We start from the raw sequence: 15,986 nt of genomic DNA, 5'->3' as shown, positions 1-15,986 counted from the left end.
AGATAATGATTTGACTGGTGGGAAGGAGTTTAGAGAGATATATATGAACAGGACACTATCATATGACTCATGATGGTGCGTGCACACTCCTATTTGCTAACTCAAATGAGAAAACAATTTGACTCTATTGGTTAAGCTATTTGTTTACTTCTGTACATGCTCTTCTAAATTTCTAACACGCAAGAATTATATTAAGCAACACAGATAATGCCTAGGTACAAGATGTATTTTTGTTTGTGATTGCAGTGGATGGGAAGAGAAAGCGAAAGTAGAGTTTTTGTTCGGAATGAGAAAAAGAAAAAGCATTTAGATGGAGATTCCTTAATTAATAGCAGCTACATGGCGTATGATACAATGATTGAATGAAATGGAATAGTCACCAGAGTCTACCAACTGATACCTATTATCCTACATAGAAATCCCTTGGCCTCTACGGATCTTATACTTATACATACATGTATTGAAGTAATTATGGCCTAGATTATTAGATTATGTGAATTATGATGGATGAGATGGAGTTTTTATGGTCTAACTAGCTAGGTAGCTCACAAATATAAAGGGATGGCCGGCAGCTGCAGTGGCTTCTCCACCTTCACAATGACGGTGTTGTCTTCGTGAGGGCGCGACGGCTGGCAGGGGCAAGGCATCGCAATGAACTTGGGAAGCTCGTCCCCTGGCATCAACACCGGCAAGCTTTCTTCCCTGTTTTGCTTCTTCGATTCCTGCTATCAAAACAAACAAAATAAGCAGAGAGAGAGAGAGAGAGAGAAGGAATAATGGTAATGAATAGATAGACTTACGTTGAGGTTGGATTTAGTAGGAGAGGAAGGGAATTGAGATTGACGGAAGGAGCGGAACTTATCCCAATGGTAGCAGCAGGAGAACACGCCGCTGAGGGTGAATATGATGATCAGAAGGAGGGCAGTGCCTAGAGGGAAACCCAACGACGGTCGAGATGCGTCCACTTGTGGCGGCGACAGATCTTGCCCTTCCATAATTCAACTTCCTCTTCGCTCTTCAGTCTATATGTAGTGATCCATCGTGCCATCTCAACCAATTTATACTAACCTCCCCCGCACCCTCAGCCTCACGGTACGGAACTTAAATGGGCTCCACCAAATTCCGAATGTTTGATAAATGAAATATAAACAAAGATATTATGTTCAAAATATTAAATTAGTGTATTTTATTTTTATTTTAATAAAGAGGATATAAAAATATTAATAAAAAATATTTTTTATTTTTTATTTATTTTTTATAATTATATTATTATATATTTTTTAAATTTTTTAAATAAAAAAATAAAATAAATTAAATTTTTATAATTTATTTATTTTATTTTATTATTAAATAAAATATAAAAATATTAAATTTTGTGTCTCTATCTTTTACATTTTATTTTTAATATCTTATCTTATTTATCTATTCTTAAAAACAAATATAACCTAAATGATTTTTCAAATTCGTCATTTGCGTTTAAAAGGGTATCCAAGATTTTAATGCACAGTAAAAATTTTTAAATTTTGTACATCTTTTTTGTGGAACTAATTGTCATGCCTTGAATGATCTCACATGTATTCTTTTACATTGAATTAGATAAAAAAATGTATAATTATTAATGTGAATCAACGTAATTTCATCACGTATTTAGCACAAAAACTAAAATAACGTTATTTTTTTAGCCCAATATAAAATAAATATGTGAAGTTACCTACAGTATGAGAAATAACTCGACACAAAAAGAATATGAATTAATTTAGTGTAATTTTTTAAATTCCAATATGTTTATAATATAATTAGGATGTCAATAACCTCTCAATAGAAAGCTGAATCTCAAAAGCCATTCTGCCATTATATCACTTGACTCATGTGATACCATTTCATTTTTCCACCATCAAAACATGTCTACTACTTCAAACTACAATTAATAATCTGATTCCCTAGCTCCAAACAAAAGTTTCTCCTCAAATTGTGAAGATAATACAAATGAGATAAAGGTTTCACAATTGTATTTCTGTCTAATCGCATTATATTTCAAATACTATGCTGTATAAAGTATGATAAACGTACAAGATGAGTAATAATTAAATTTGATCTTATTCTTGTATTGAGTCTCATCTTATTTGAATATATTTGTAATTCAATAATTTAATTATATTTAAAAATTAATAATAAAATATAGGGTTAATCATTTTTATTCTTTCATCATTTCATTAACAATTTCTATCAACAGTTAATAACGTGGAATGTTAACTAATAATATATATAACATTTAATATGTCTAATTAGACATTAATCAAATATGTTTATGAAAATCTATCAATTTAGCATCTTTTTTTCAATTTACGGAAAAGTCTATGAGGCCAGCAGTTTTATTGAATTTTGGTCAACATGTAACCAGCAGAGGAAGGTGAACCATTGGATGAAATTTCACACCAATCTCACACCATCAAATCATCATTGATGGCTAGTTGATGGCTAACAATCACAAAAATTGCTGGCCCCCTAGCATTGCTCATTACATAAATCCTAGTCTCAAGATGATTTAGCAACTAAATTGATAGACTTTCATAAACATATTTATTTACATCCAACTGAACACATTAGGTGTCATGCATACTTTCAATTAATATTTTATATCATCAATCGTTAACAAAAATTGTTAATAGAAAATGAGTCATTCTTTAGGGAGTAATTTAAAAATTAACTCAATATTTCAATGAATATATATCCAAATAAGTTCTTAAAGAATTTTGTGTTGAACATTTTCATCCTTAACAAATTTTATTACATTAAAATCTTTGTTGAACTTTCAAAAATAAGATATATAAATTTCTATCTTAGTGAGACTCTGGTTGTTTTCATCACTTAGATAAATAAATCTTTAAAAGTGTGACAAAATAATCTATATAGCTTATTTTTGTATTCAAAACCTTTTTTTACCGCACTTAATTAAGTTATATTAGATCTAATGAGACTCTAATAGATAATAATCTAACAAAGAAAAATGAAATAATGATTCCAACGAATGAAACTCAAAAGTTTGAATTCCAAAAAGTTCTCTTGAGATTGAGTTGTAATGTATTATTGGATATTATGAGAAAAATGTTGAATATTATCAGATTTATCATCGAATTTAATGTCAGATGTTAGTGACGAATTTAACAACAAATTTATCGGCCTAAATACAATGATACTCAACATTTTTTTTTGTAGTGTGAGATCCCAAAAAATTAAGTTGGATAGTCCAACTTGCAGTAGAAAATAGAAATTTGCAAGTGTAGACTTGCGTGGAAATGGAAATTGTCGCAAGACAAAGTGGGAGAAAAGAAAAGAAAATGAAGAGAAGGAAGAAATAATGGAGTGGGAACTGTGGGATCATCATATATATAAAACGGCTATTGGCACCCACGAAAGGCTACTTTTGCTACATTTTGGGGGTGGGGCTGCCTTTTCTCTTCCCAACTGTATTTTCCAATCTCTTGGATTTGGATTATATTGTTTATGTTCAAAATCAACGTAACGTAATAGATCTTATCATCTTTGCGTTTTTACTACATATATTCTGTTTGATTGCTCTAAAAATATACAATATAATAAAATCGAACTATATATATAGTTATTTCAAATTCCATAGAATTTTCTTCTCTCTCTTAAAGCTAAATATAAATAAAATTTTGTCATGAAATAATTTTTAAAAAAATCTAACCTAAGAAAAAGAGACACGTGGAATTTCTTTTTTAAATAATAATGATAGAATTCTAAAATTTTAGGTTATAAAAATCTTGATAATACGTCGTAATATCACTTATTTTAAAAACCTAAGAAGATAACACATGAATAATTATATTTTTAATAAATTCTTTTAAATTTTTTTTCTTTGTCGCATTACCTTTTTTAAAAATAAAATAATAATTATCAGATTGGGTTGAATTATGTATTTAATTGCTTAAGAATTTTACTATATATATCACTATTTCCCCTTGCTGAAATCTCAAAGTCAATGACACGTTTATTTGCGATCTCGATTCTTAACAAACAGTAATATTATACTATGTGACGGAGTAATAATGAATTGAATCGTGCTTCGGTTAACTACCTTATTGTCTGGACTAATAAATTTGAAAAAGACCCGTACTATTTATTTAAATTAAATCTCACAGGTAACAACTATGTATATATAAATTGTATATGTTATATTGTTGTCTGATATTTAAGCGCATCTATCACTCAAAATTTCAACATAACTAGTTAATTGCTAAGATGCTAACTTGTTTTATTTTAGGAGCACGCCTAATTTAGATATTTTATGCCCCTAAAACATTCTTGAGTTCTTAGTTTTTTATCAATTCACTTTTTAGAGCTAAAAATTTCTTTTGAACTCCATTGATCTCGGGGCCGATTTTAAGAACCATGGTAGGAATTCATAATTAATCGCCTCCTGTTCAGAAAAGAAAAAGGAAATATAATTAAAAGAAGTCTGCAATTGGAGAAGAATGTAACACGGACACAAAAAAATGGTAGGACAATTTAGGGTAATATATCATTTGATGTTTGTTGGTGAAAGTTGGTGCTGTTGACATTTGACCATAAAGGAGCCGGTCACATCCATATGGAGGTTGCCGTGTGTAAACCAAAAGCTTGTTTCAATTTGAAGCCTTTTTTCTGCTACAATTATATTTGAAAAGTTCTTTATTTTATCAAAAATATTATTTATAAATTAAAATTAGCTATCAATATATTGTATATAAATATATATAATTTAATTTATTTTTAATATATATTTATATTATTTTATATTAATAATTTATTTTAATGGTTAATTTTAATATATACAGCATACGATGTATTTTTTCAATGCATATACACACTACCGTTATCGTAATAAATAATGATGCTAATAAAAACTTTACCACTAATAAACAGCAGCTAGCTCACATGACCAAATTGTTACTATATGCATGGCATGTGCATTTTTTTTTTTGCAACATTAAAATTAATATTTAGTTATTGAAGGCTTGTATTTAAATTATTATCAGTAAAAGAGCACTGCAATTTGAAATAAAATATCTATTCCCGTTTCCCTGGCTGTGGAATACGCCACATCAAGAACCCTGTAAGCTTATCTTCTCCTAATTTTTTTTAGGATTTAACTAACTTGTTAATTGTATATATATCATATATGAGTGTCTTTAATTTAATTAGTACTATATACTGTAATTGTCAGCCATTAGCTTGCCTCCCCGAGTTAGATAGTGACAATAATGAAACTATATAGATGAATTCCACATTATTATTTGTTAAAAAAATATATCACTCACAAGCAGCATCAGATCATTCTAGCGTTACTAGGAAATGTGGACTTGGAGAAAGTTCTTGTGTTTTACTTACTTGTATCAGTGATTCTTTGAACAATTGTATGTTGACATGTGTTTCTTTTTTTCTCTGTTTTGGATCCGGTTTCTAAGTCTCCCTCGAATAAGCTACAACTCGAATATTCGGGTCCATACTATAATCGCGGTTCAAACCAATCCGTTAAACATGACCATCTAATTGATATTCAAATTCAAATATTTTTTATTTTAACTAATAAAATGAGATAAGATACTCATCGCAAACTATATAAAGAGAATCAAGAGCTCTCTCAAATACCAGACTTATGACACACATCTATAAAATTCCTGACCCCTCTCACAATCCGTAAGAATAACATTTTGTACATTTCTCCTACTTAATTTTCTTTTACACAACAACAAGTCGCTAATTTATTATTAATTACTCTACAAAGATTTCACTAAACCTAAATAAATGACAAGCAATCAAGAATGAAGTTCTTGAGTTCATAATTTATTTATCTCGGTGGTCTATCCTTCATTTATGTAGTAGGAGACAGTACTTGACTTGAAAGAAGAAAACATGGATATGAAACTGCTGTGTGTGTTCTCATTGAGGCTAGCCGAGGATGTTGACCGTGAACTAAGTGTGTTCACAGAATGCACGCATGCTGCATGCATTAGGCAATAAAGTTAGGAAGAATTGAACAATGCCGTATGGAATCAGAACTTTGGATATTCATGTATCGCGCTTTTAACTAGCTATTTATATTCACTACATAGTACATACTTAGCATGCATGACTCCAACCAAAGAAATAATTACACATCCTTGCATCTTATTTTATTTTTATTACTTTCGTAACAAATAGTATATTTAGGTATGAATGCGTGCACGTGTACGAACAAATTAAAAGTTTAAAACCAGCTCAAAGGGGATAATGATGGATGAAGGGGCTGTGGTTGGCAAGTTTGGCATTTGGCAATATTTATACATAAATACATATGCTCATACGCATTATTTGTTTGGTAGCTCACCTTCATAAATCTTCAATTCATGCCTCTTTTGAATTTTGCTGCACCCTTTCTTCCTTTCTTTTTTTTTTGTACGTATTACGCTGCATTTTTAGTTAGGTGAATTTTTGGAATATGGCGCATATGAAAATAGTCAAAGGAGAGTTCTAAATATATAATTAGGACAATTAATTTTTTTTTATGGTTTTTTGAATTTTTCGGAAGCAAATTCACTTTCTTTACTTTTCCTTATTTTAAAGAATTCAGGGGCAAATTAAGAATCCCTTATGTTGTTCTCTTTGTTTTCCTTTTTGCCATATGAGGGTGACGGACTGTTGATTTAATTTTTTTTTCCTGGTTTTGCCCAGACGAACGTTGGCCTATTATGGACTCAACAATTGGGCTTTTCCAAGGAAAGGAAGGCCTTAAGGTGTAATCCATAATTTAGGCCCAAGTATTAGGCCATTTAATTCATATAAATCCATGAAGGATGATGTTACCAATTCTGTCCAAAAAAGACAATGATACAATTTAACTAGATATCTTTTAAATTACAGTCCAACTATATATTTAAGTGTTTTTGTCAATTAAATTTAGGTAAAGTCTTCGGTATAGACAGCAAGATAGTATCTACATGTGTAGATAATGGATGGCAAGCTGTGGCTATGACATGTGGTACAAGGAGGGACAAATTGATCAGGCTTTTATAGAAGTTGCAGAAAAAGTTGATAAAAGTACGTGAAAAAAGGCATAATTAGATTGGGTAATTAGGTGTTATAATTAGTAATCAGTTTTGGCTGATTAGGGGCCCAAGCCTTGTGGCCCGTTTTTCGTTGTTGGACAAAAATATTTTGATGCTATTTTTTAATCTGTTAACAAAAAAAAAAGAAAGGGACCCAAGTCATTCTCAACCCTCCCTCGTGACTCAACCCCCTGCCACTGTTCCCTGAATCATTCATTCAAACACGTACATATATGTGAAACTCTTTATATTCACTTGCATTTAATTTCATTAAAATCGCGACTCGTTTTTTTAGAGTAATATATGACTTTGCATTCATTTTTTTGCCTTTCCTGTGTTCAAAAAAATTATACTTGTCTCTAGAATTGTCAACCAATCACACCTTAATCGTTTGGTTATTATTTTATGATATAAAATCATACAAAAAATACTAGACAGTGAGTACCTCATGTAATTTTAACCAATTCTTAAAGTAATTTAGATACATGATGCAACTACTACTCAATTGAATAGGAAAATAAGATATTTGCTTTCATTTCCACCAAATTGGTTTCTTTTTTCTTTATAAAAAACCAATATAAATGAATTAAAAACTGTATCAAAGGCCATGATAACATGTTACTTTCTTGAAACAGTAACAAAAAAAAATTAAGAATCCTCTACTTTATTCATTAGGTGGGTAATCATTATATCTAAGATTACATTTTCAACATATGTCAATCTCAATAAAAATACATGATGTTCACTCCAAAACCTGTCCACTCTATACTTTCATCGTGATTCGTGCAATTGAATGACTTCTGATGTCCTCTTCTTTGACTCTTTTGATAACTCATCCTAATCTCCTTATTTTTTTTGTGAAACCTAATCTCATCTATTTGAACTCACAGTATATGCTAGATGCATCATTATAACAACCCAAAACCTCCCGCAAATAATAATAATAATAATAATAATAATAATAATAATAATAATAACATCGAAATTAAAATAATAAATAATTGACATGCTAACAATTTCACCATAAACTATACACTTTATTATTCTAATTCATTCCGTTTTGTTATAAAATACTATTTATTTTATATCATTTTTATCGATAAAATCGTTTTATATAATTTATTTCGATTTTATGTTTTTTAAAATTTGTAATAAAAATATGAAATGTTTAATATCTTCACCTCCTTGTGGATAACTCATTAAAAAATGTTATTAAATAATAATGTCAGGTTATGATTAATTTATTTATTCTTTGTTATACCTTTTCTTTTGAATTTTTTAATAGTATTTTGTTTAGTACTCCATATAAGAAAATTTATTATTCAATGTCATAATATCAAGTTTATATTTTTTCAATAATTTAATAATAACCATGGTTTTTGAAGTGAACTGCTGTTCGAACTACTTAGGTTACTAGACTACTGAGTCTCTAGTCCAACCACAAGTCAGTGATTGAACGAGTTCACCCGTTGATATATAGATAAAAAATAAAAAAAATACTCAAATATTTATAATTACTATTTAAAACACATTTTTTATTTAATTTTTTAAAATTTTTTAACTCTACTAAAATTAAATAGTACATTTCATCGAACATGTCATCGTGTTCTCTCCTCTTGGCAACTTGAAAGAGGGAATTTCCAAGTCGGATCCTGCTACAGACTTTAACGAAACCGATTCGCTGACCTCATACAACAATATCCTGCAACTGAAATGCTCTTCCAACACAAATTAAGAAACTATCAGATTAACAAATTCAAGACAAGGAAATCAATAACCAAATCATCATTCATTCGAAAATTCAAAACACAACATTCGACTAATTTGAGAAGAAAATAGCAAGTTGCTATATTCATTCACAGCCTTAACCTCTACACAACAACAATTTAACAAACAGACAACCACAACACCTAAATAGATAATCCGCCAATTGAAATTGCAAAACCCTAAAGAATTTTGCAACTTAAAAAGGGCAGCAGCAAACCAATTTAACACACAGTCAACTTTACAAATTCAAGTAAAGGAAATCGGTACAGAAATCAACTAGACAAAAATTTTAACCACAACATTGGAATAATAATTAACCAGATACTTATTCACAAGGTATAATATCAATGAAAATGTACAAATATGCATTAAAAATGTACATAATTTCAATAAAGATTACTAAACAGAGGCAAGAGAGAACAACCATCATTCAGCAATAAACACTACAAAACAGCAAAAGAAAATCACACTATTACCAAATTAAAAAAGAATGAAAACCAGATAAACCCAATCATAAACACTGTTACCAAATTAAATCAAAAGCCAACCAAATTTCACCTTGCAAATCCAATTAAAAAAACCTCTTCAGTTTCTGTCCTAAACACCAATTAAATCACATTAACCAAAATTAACTCGAGGGAAAACACAAATTTCATAAGCACAAGAAGTCAGTTATCATTTATCACAAATTTCATATCAAAAACACAAATCAATACTCAATGAATCAGAGATATTCAAAATCACAAATCACTACTTCAGCCTTCAGAGACATTCAAATCCAATAATCCAAGTACTTCAGAGACATTCAAATTCGGCATATAGCATTCAACAGTATACAAATTTCCACCATTAGCATAAGAGTAAGCTTCTGCCGTTAGCAACCATACCGTGTAAATTCCGCCTAACAGAGTGAGTTTCCACCATTAGCAACCATATATACAAATTTCCACAGTACTAATGTTGCAAATACAAGACGGAATCAAACTTCAAACCAAGACCGAAGATAGAAGAAGAAGAATCCAAGAACCGAACTTCAGAACAAAAATGCAAGGCAAGACTGAAGAAGACTTGAAGAAAAAAGAAAAAAAATCAAGAAGAAGACAACACCCTCAGTGAAGATGAGGACGACAAGCCACTAACCTGGGTCCGTACCGAGAAGCCAGCAAAGATGAAGACCCGATGAGGACCTGCCGAGTTACTGGGTCAGGCGGTGACGACGGAGGATCTGAGTTAGGCGGCGAGGATGGAGGAAGAAGCTGCGGTGCTGAGGACCTGGGACGGCGTCGGCGCTGAGGACCTTTGTTAGTCGGCGACCATGGAGGGCTAGGCGGAGGTCAAGGCCGTGAGGGTTTCTTTGAATCTGCTTTCTCCTGTACGTGTATGAATGAATGTTTCAGGGAACAGGGGAAGGGGGTTGGGTCACGAGGAAGGTTTGGGAATGACCTGGGTCCTTTTATTTTTTTTGTTAACAGATTAAAAAACAGCATCAAAACATTTTTGTCCAACAATGAAAAACGGGCCACAAGGCTTGGGCCCCTAATCAGCCAAAACTGATTACTAATTATAACACCTAATTACTCAACCTAATTATGCCTTCCCTCACGTGCTTCCATCAACTTTTCCTGCAATCTCTGTGAAAATCTGATCAATTTGTCCCCTCCTTATACCACATGTCATAGCCACAGCTTGCCACCCATTATCTACACATGTAGATACTATTTTGCTGTCTATACCGAAGACTTTGCCTTGAATTTAATTAGGTTAGTCCAAACTCAACAAAAACTACTTTCATCGTACTAGTGTATACACACGCGCGTTTCATTAACGCAAAATATATCTTTCTTCGTCTTCGCGTTTGTTCTTTTTCGTGTTATTCATTCTTCTTCTTTTTCGCTTTCTTTCTTCTTCCTCTTCGCCTTCCTCCTTTTTCTTCTTCGCATGTTTTCTCTTAATCATCATTCTTTTATTACTGTTGTTACTGCGTTCTTTCTTTTCCTCTTTTTAATTGAGGTTTATTTGGATCTAGAAATGAATTTGATGAACTTTTGTTAATGATTGAGTCTTTTTTATAATTTGTTAAAATTTGAATAAATTTCGGTTCATTTGTGTGCTAATTGAGGTTCACTTAATGTTGCTGATAAGTATTGACCAAATTTTTTATTCCTTAAGTAATTTCGGTTCATTTGGATCCAAAAATGAATTTGATGTGTTTTTATTAATGATTTAGTCTTTTTTACTACTTGTTCAAAACTAAACTATTTTCAGTTTATTTGTGTGTTAATTGAGGTTCACCTGATACTGCTAATAAGTATTGACCAAATTTTTTATTCCTTAAGTAATTTCGGTTAATTTCTTAGTTTATTTAAGGTTCATTTGGATTCAGAAATAAATTCGATATGTTTGTGTTAATTGAGATTCACTTGATGCTGCTGATAAGTATTGATCAAATTTTTTAGCAAAGAAAAATGAAATTATTCATTATCACTTTAGCAAGTTGCATTAGATCCCTCTTCATTCTATTCAATTAGTTCAAATTTGAACAAGCAGTAAAAAAAAACTCAATCATCAACAAAAATGCATCAAATTCATTTCTGGATCCAAATGAATCTCCTAAACTAAGGAATGAACCGAAATTACTTAAAGAATAAAAAATTTGGTTAAAAAAATTTGGTTAATACTTATCAGCAGCACCAAGTAAACCTCAATTAGCACACAAATGAATCGAAATTAGTTCATATTCTAAATGAACCTCAATTAAACTAAGAAATGAACCGAAATTACTTAAAAAATAAAAAAATTGGTCAATACTTAGTAGCAGCATCAAGTGAACCTCGATTAACACACAAATGAACCAAAATAAATTAAGAAATGAACCAAAATTTTTTAATAATGACATCAGAGAAAATCAGAATTAATAAAGATGTTTGCAAAATGTTAGTGTTATTAGTGATGACGATAATAAAAAGGAAAAGAAAAAGAAGAAAACGCAACACTAGGAAAGAAGTGCGTGCGCGAATTTAGAAGGAGGAGGAGGAAGAGGACGAGGAACAGGAAACAATGAAGGAGAAGGAGAAGGAGAAGGAGAAGGAGAAGGAGAATGAGAAGGAGAAGGAAGTGCGTGATTTGAAAAGTTGTTATAATAACTTTGTTAAACTTGGTTAAGTATTTTGCTTGGATGTAAATCTTTATTGTTTAAATTATTTTTTTATTCCATCTTTTATTCTATTAATTTTTTAAAAATTACAACAAACATTTAAATAGATTTAGTATCTTTTTTATTTAAAATATAAATTCAAAAAATAATTTAAATCAAATTAAAATCCAAAAATTTAATTTTAAATATTCAAAAAACAAAGGCTAATGAAAGGGTCAACCAGCTCACAGATAATTTTTGGTTAATGAAATTTGTTAGTACGTCTGTTTTTTTGTCTTTTTTTAATGTGTTTGTGGTGATAATTTTTATTTTATTTTTTTGCATTTATCTATTTGATTTAAAATTTATAATATTAACGTAATTTAAATCTGTTAATACTTAATTTTAGATATTTTTATGTTGTGCATTTAATTTTGGATGTATTTATGTTGTTTATTATGTTCTAGGTCTGTATATAAAATTGTTTACATAGATTTTAAATGTATTGATAAAATACTTAGCGTGCATTTTATAATTTTAAATGTGTTTATTTTATTGATTTAGTTTTAGATGTGTTTATGTTGTTCATTATGATTCTAAGTTTGTATATAAGTTTTTTGATATAAATTTTAGATGTGTTGTTAAAATATTTAGCGTGTCTTTTTTATAATTTATTTTGAAAATTTATGTGATTTTTAAAAAATTAATGCAAAAAAAGTGATTATAAATTTTACGGTGTGGTTTATAAAAAATTAATACAGTATAAGTAATTACAAGTTTACAGTGACAAGTATAATAATAAATTAAATAAAAATAATATTATTTTTTAAAATAAAAAATATGATTAATTAAAAAATTAAAGTAATAAAATATTAAATTTAAACATTGAATAAAAGATTATATTTAAAGAATGAGTAGAATTTAAAAAAAAAAGTATAATAATAAAAGAATTTGTCTTATTTTAAGTAAAATCTCAAAAACATTCTAAAAACAAAGCTCGGTAAAAAAAAAAAAAAAAGGTGGTACACTCACTTTTACTAATAAGCAACAACTGAGTTGGGTAATAGTATATTTTTTTTTAGAAATCATATAATTTTTTAATAAATACTATTTCTTTTGATACATTAAGGATGGTATAGTTTGAACTTTGAGCTTTGAAGTTAACAACTTAGGCAAATTATTTTCAAAACAGTAAACCATGTTTTTCAAAGAATATATGTATCGTTTACTTATTATTTTTTAAGAGATAAACTGCATGTCAGCTTCACACGTGATGGTATTGTTTGGTATTAGAATGAGGGGGCCACTCTTGAATTGAATGAGCCGAAAATAGTAAAAGCCATGTCAGACCAACTCACAGCACACGCCATCCACGTGCCAATAAATAATATCGTACCGCTAAACAATAAACTTGAATGCAATGAAACTAAGGGAAACGCATATCCGCCAAAATTTCGATTTAATTTACATTAAAATTATTTGATTAGATCTAATATCTACATTTTTTTTTAAGTTTGAATCTGATCTGATCAGGATATTTGTAGATCAAATTAAATATCAAATATATTCGTAAAATATTTTAAAAAATTTATTTTTATTTAAAAAATATTAATAAAATTTTTTATTTATTTTTTTAAAAATATTTATTCTTAAAAATTATTAAATATATATTTTTTAAATAATAAAAATAAAATAATACGATATATATAATAATTATTACTTAAAATAAAACATAAAAATAATATTTATTTATTTATTTATTTATTTTTGCGGATCTGCAAATATGAAAATCGGATATGTGGATACCTACATGAAATCTGCAATCTTATCCTATTAATGTACGAATCCGATAGACTTGCGGATCGAATCAATATCCACAATTTTCGAATCGGATTTAGATAAATACCGTGAATATGCGGATCAGATCTGATCCATGAATATCCCTAAATGAAACCAAACTCGGAGCTAGGTCATCTCCAACAGAACCTAACTTACAATTTTAATTCATTTCTTAATTAATAAGATATTGTTATTCGACAAAATTTGAGTTGAAATCAGTCAAATCACCTTATGTCAAAGTTATTTTGTGTCGACGTCGACAAGAAAGGTTTAATACAGTGAGAATATTTTGTGTCGACGTCGACGAAGAAGATTCAATTGAAGACAGATGTGAAACGTCAAAGAGTTTGAATATTTTGGTATTAAAACCTCTCATCGACAATGAATTGTGGCATATTAAACGGATATGGTTGAAGAGAAGGTCAATGTCGCAAAAATAGAGTATTTTGGCTTGACGAGATAACTATATAAAACTAAGTGACATGTTAAAAAAGAATTAGTCAAACGTGTCTATAAATAGCATTGTTCTGAGAACCGGACCGGACCGGCCGGTTCGACCGGATTAACCGGGAACCGGTCATCTGGCCGGTCCGGTTGACCTCCAAAACCTCTCTGCAAAAAACCGGTTAAAAAATCAGTTAAACCGGTGGTTAACCGGTGAACCGGATGAACCGGGCGGGTTTTTTTAAAGTTCCGGTTTTTTAAAATAGCTCAAAACGGCGTCGTTTTGTGACGAAAAAAAAAAAAAAAAAAACCCACGACCCACTAACCTAACCCACCCCCAAATCATTCAGTACTCAGTTGTCACCACACGCCTCCCTCAACCCTACTTTCCTTTTCCTCCAACGAGCAGAGGGACTCCACAATCGACGCCGGCAGTGAGCCAGTGACCACCGTCGCGACCGACGAACGCTGTGAAGAACACTCCCACCGTCGCGGGTCGTCGCGCACCGTTGCGGCTGCTGGGTTTCTGGGTTTTGGTCGCGGGTCGTGAAGCACCGTTGCGGCGTTGCAGGTTCTGGGTTTCTGGGTTTTGGTCGCTGGTCGTGAAGCACCGTTCCGGGTTATGGGTTTCTGACTTTCTGGCTTCTGGGTTTCAAGCACTGTTGCGGGTTCTGGGTTTCTGGCTTCTGGGTTTCTGGTTTTTTGGCTTCTGTTCGTTCTTCACTTGCGGTAAGTTCTGGGTTTCTGGCTTCCGTTCGAATGTTGAATAAATTTGTTCTTCAATTCTTTGTGAGAGGAATAAATTTGTTCTTCAATTTTTTGTATGTTGAATAAATTTGTTTGTTTGCTGGCTTCATGATTCTGAGGTTATTCGTTCATGAATTTCAATTTTCTCTGCTTGATTTTGATTTTTTCTGCTTGATTTTGATATCTGTTCATGATTTTGTTTACTGACTTCATTATTTGTTTGTTTGCTGGCTTCATGATTCTGAGGTTATTCGTTCATGAATTTCAATTTTCTCTGCTTGATTTTGATTTTTTCTGCTTGATTTTGATATCTGTTCATGATTTTGTGTACTGGCTTCATTATTTGTTTGTTTGCTGGCTTCATGATTCTGAGGTTATTTGTTCATGAATTTGTTTGCTGAAGATTCTAGTAGGTGAGTCCTCTCCTCTTTGCTGTGTTCTTGCTGTGTTGTGTATTGGAAAGTTGTTCTTGCTGTGTTATGGTATGGAATGGTGTGCTGTTGCAATTCTTGCAATCCTCTTTGCTGTGTTTTTGGCTGTGTTCTTATTATGGTATTAATAATTGTTCTTTTGCTATGTTATTGATTAATTGTTAATAATTTATATTACACAATAATCTGTATTTTTTTGTTAATAATCTTGCTGTGTTGTTCTTGGTGTTGTATTTAAACTGCTGATGGTGTTGTAGTTATTAACAATTTAGACATAAGTGTCATGTTATTTACATGGTTTTGATTTTTATGCTTGTGTATTTTTAGTCTTGTTTCAAAAATGTATATATGGAATAATACTATATGTATACGCTGCATATTTATGCTTAAGTGCTGACTCTACATAGCTCTCTTCTTGAAGTTTTGCTTTTTATTATTATGTGAAATTTTAAATTTTATTAAGTTAGAAATTATTAAATTTATATATTTAAAATTATTTTTAGATTTTTAATAATTTTATTTAATATTTAATTAAAC

The 15,986-nt window shown here is 30.4% G+C and overlaps 1 protein-coding gene across 2 annotated transcripts; it reads right to left on the bottom strand.

Moving 5' to 3' along the window:
• Positions 1-287: 287 nt before the first annotated feature.
• Positions 288-1,018, bottom strand: LOC130969565 (uncharacterized protein At5g65660-like). Of its 2 annotated transcripts, none has more exons than XM_057895345.1 (2): positions 801-1,018; positions 288-725 (listed from the first exon to the last, which is right to left on the bottom strand). In XM_057895345.1, the coding sequence occupies exons 1-2, from the start codon at positions 993-995 to the stop codon at positions 546-548; spliced, it is 375 nt and encodes a 124-aa protein (XP_057751328.1). In that variant the 5' UTR covers positions 996-1,018; the 3' UTR covers positions 288-545. The 2 variants fall into 2 exon arrangements, with proteins under 2 accessions (XP_057751328.1, XP_057751329.1); XM_057895346.1 differs by having other exon boundaries at positions 288-722.
• Between the last annotated feature and the right edge of the window lie 14,968 nt (positions 1,019-15,986).

This window comes from Arachis stenosperma, chromosome 3, assembly GCF_014773155.1.
Source record: "Arachis stenosperma cultivar V10309 chromosome 3, arast.V10309.gnm1.PFL2, whole genome shotgun sequence".
NCBI classification, from domain to species: Eukaryota; Viridiplantae; Streptophyta; class Magnoliopsida; order Fabales; family Fabaceae; genus Arachis; species Arachis stenosperma.
This window is presented reverse-complemented; position numbering and strand designations above follow the sequence as displayed.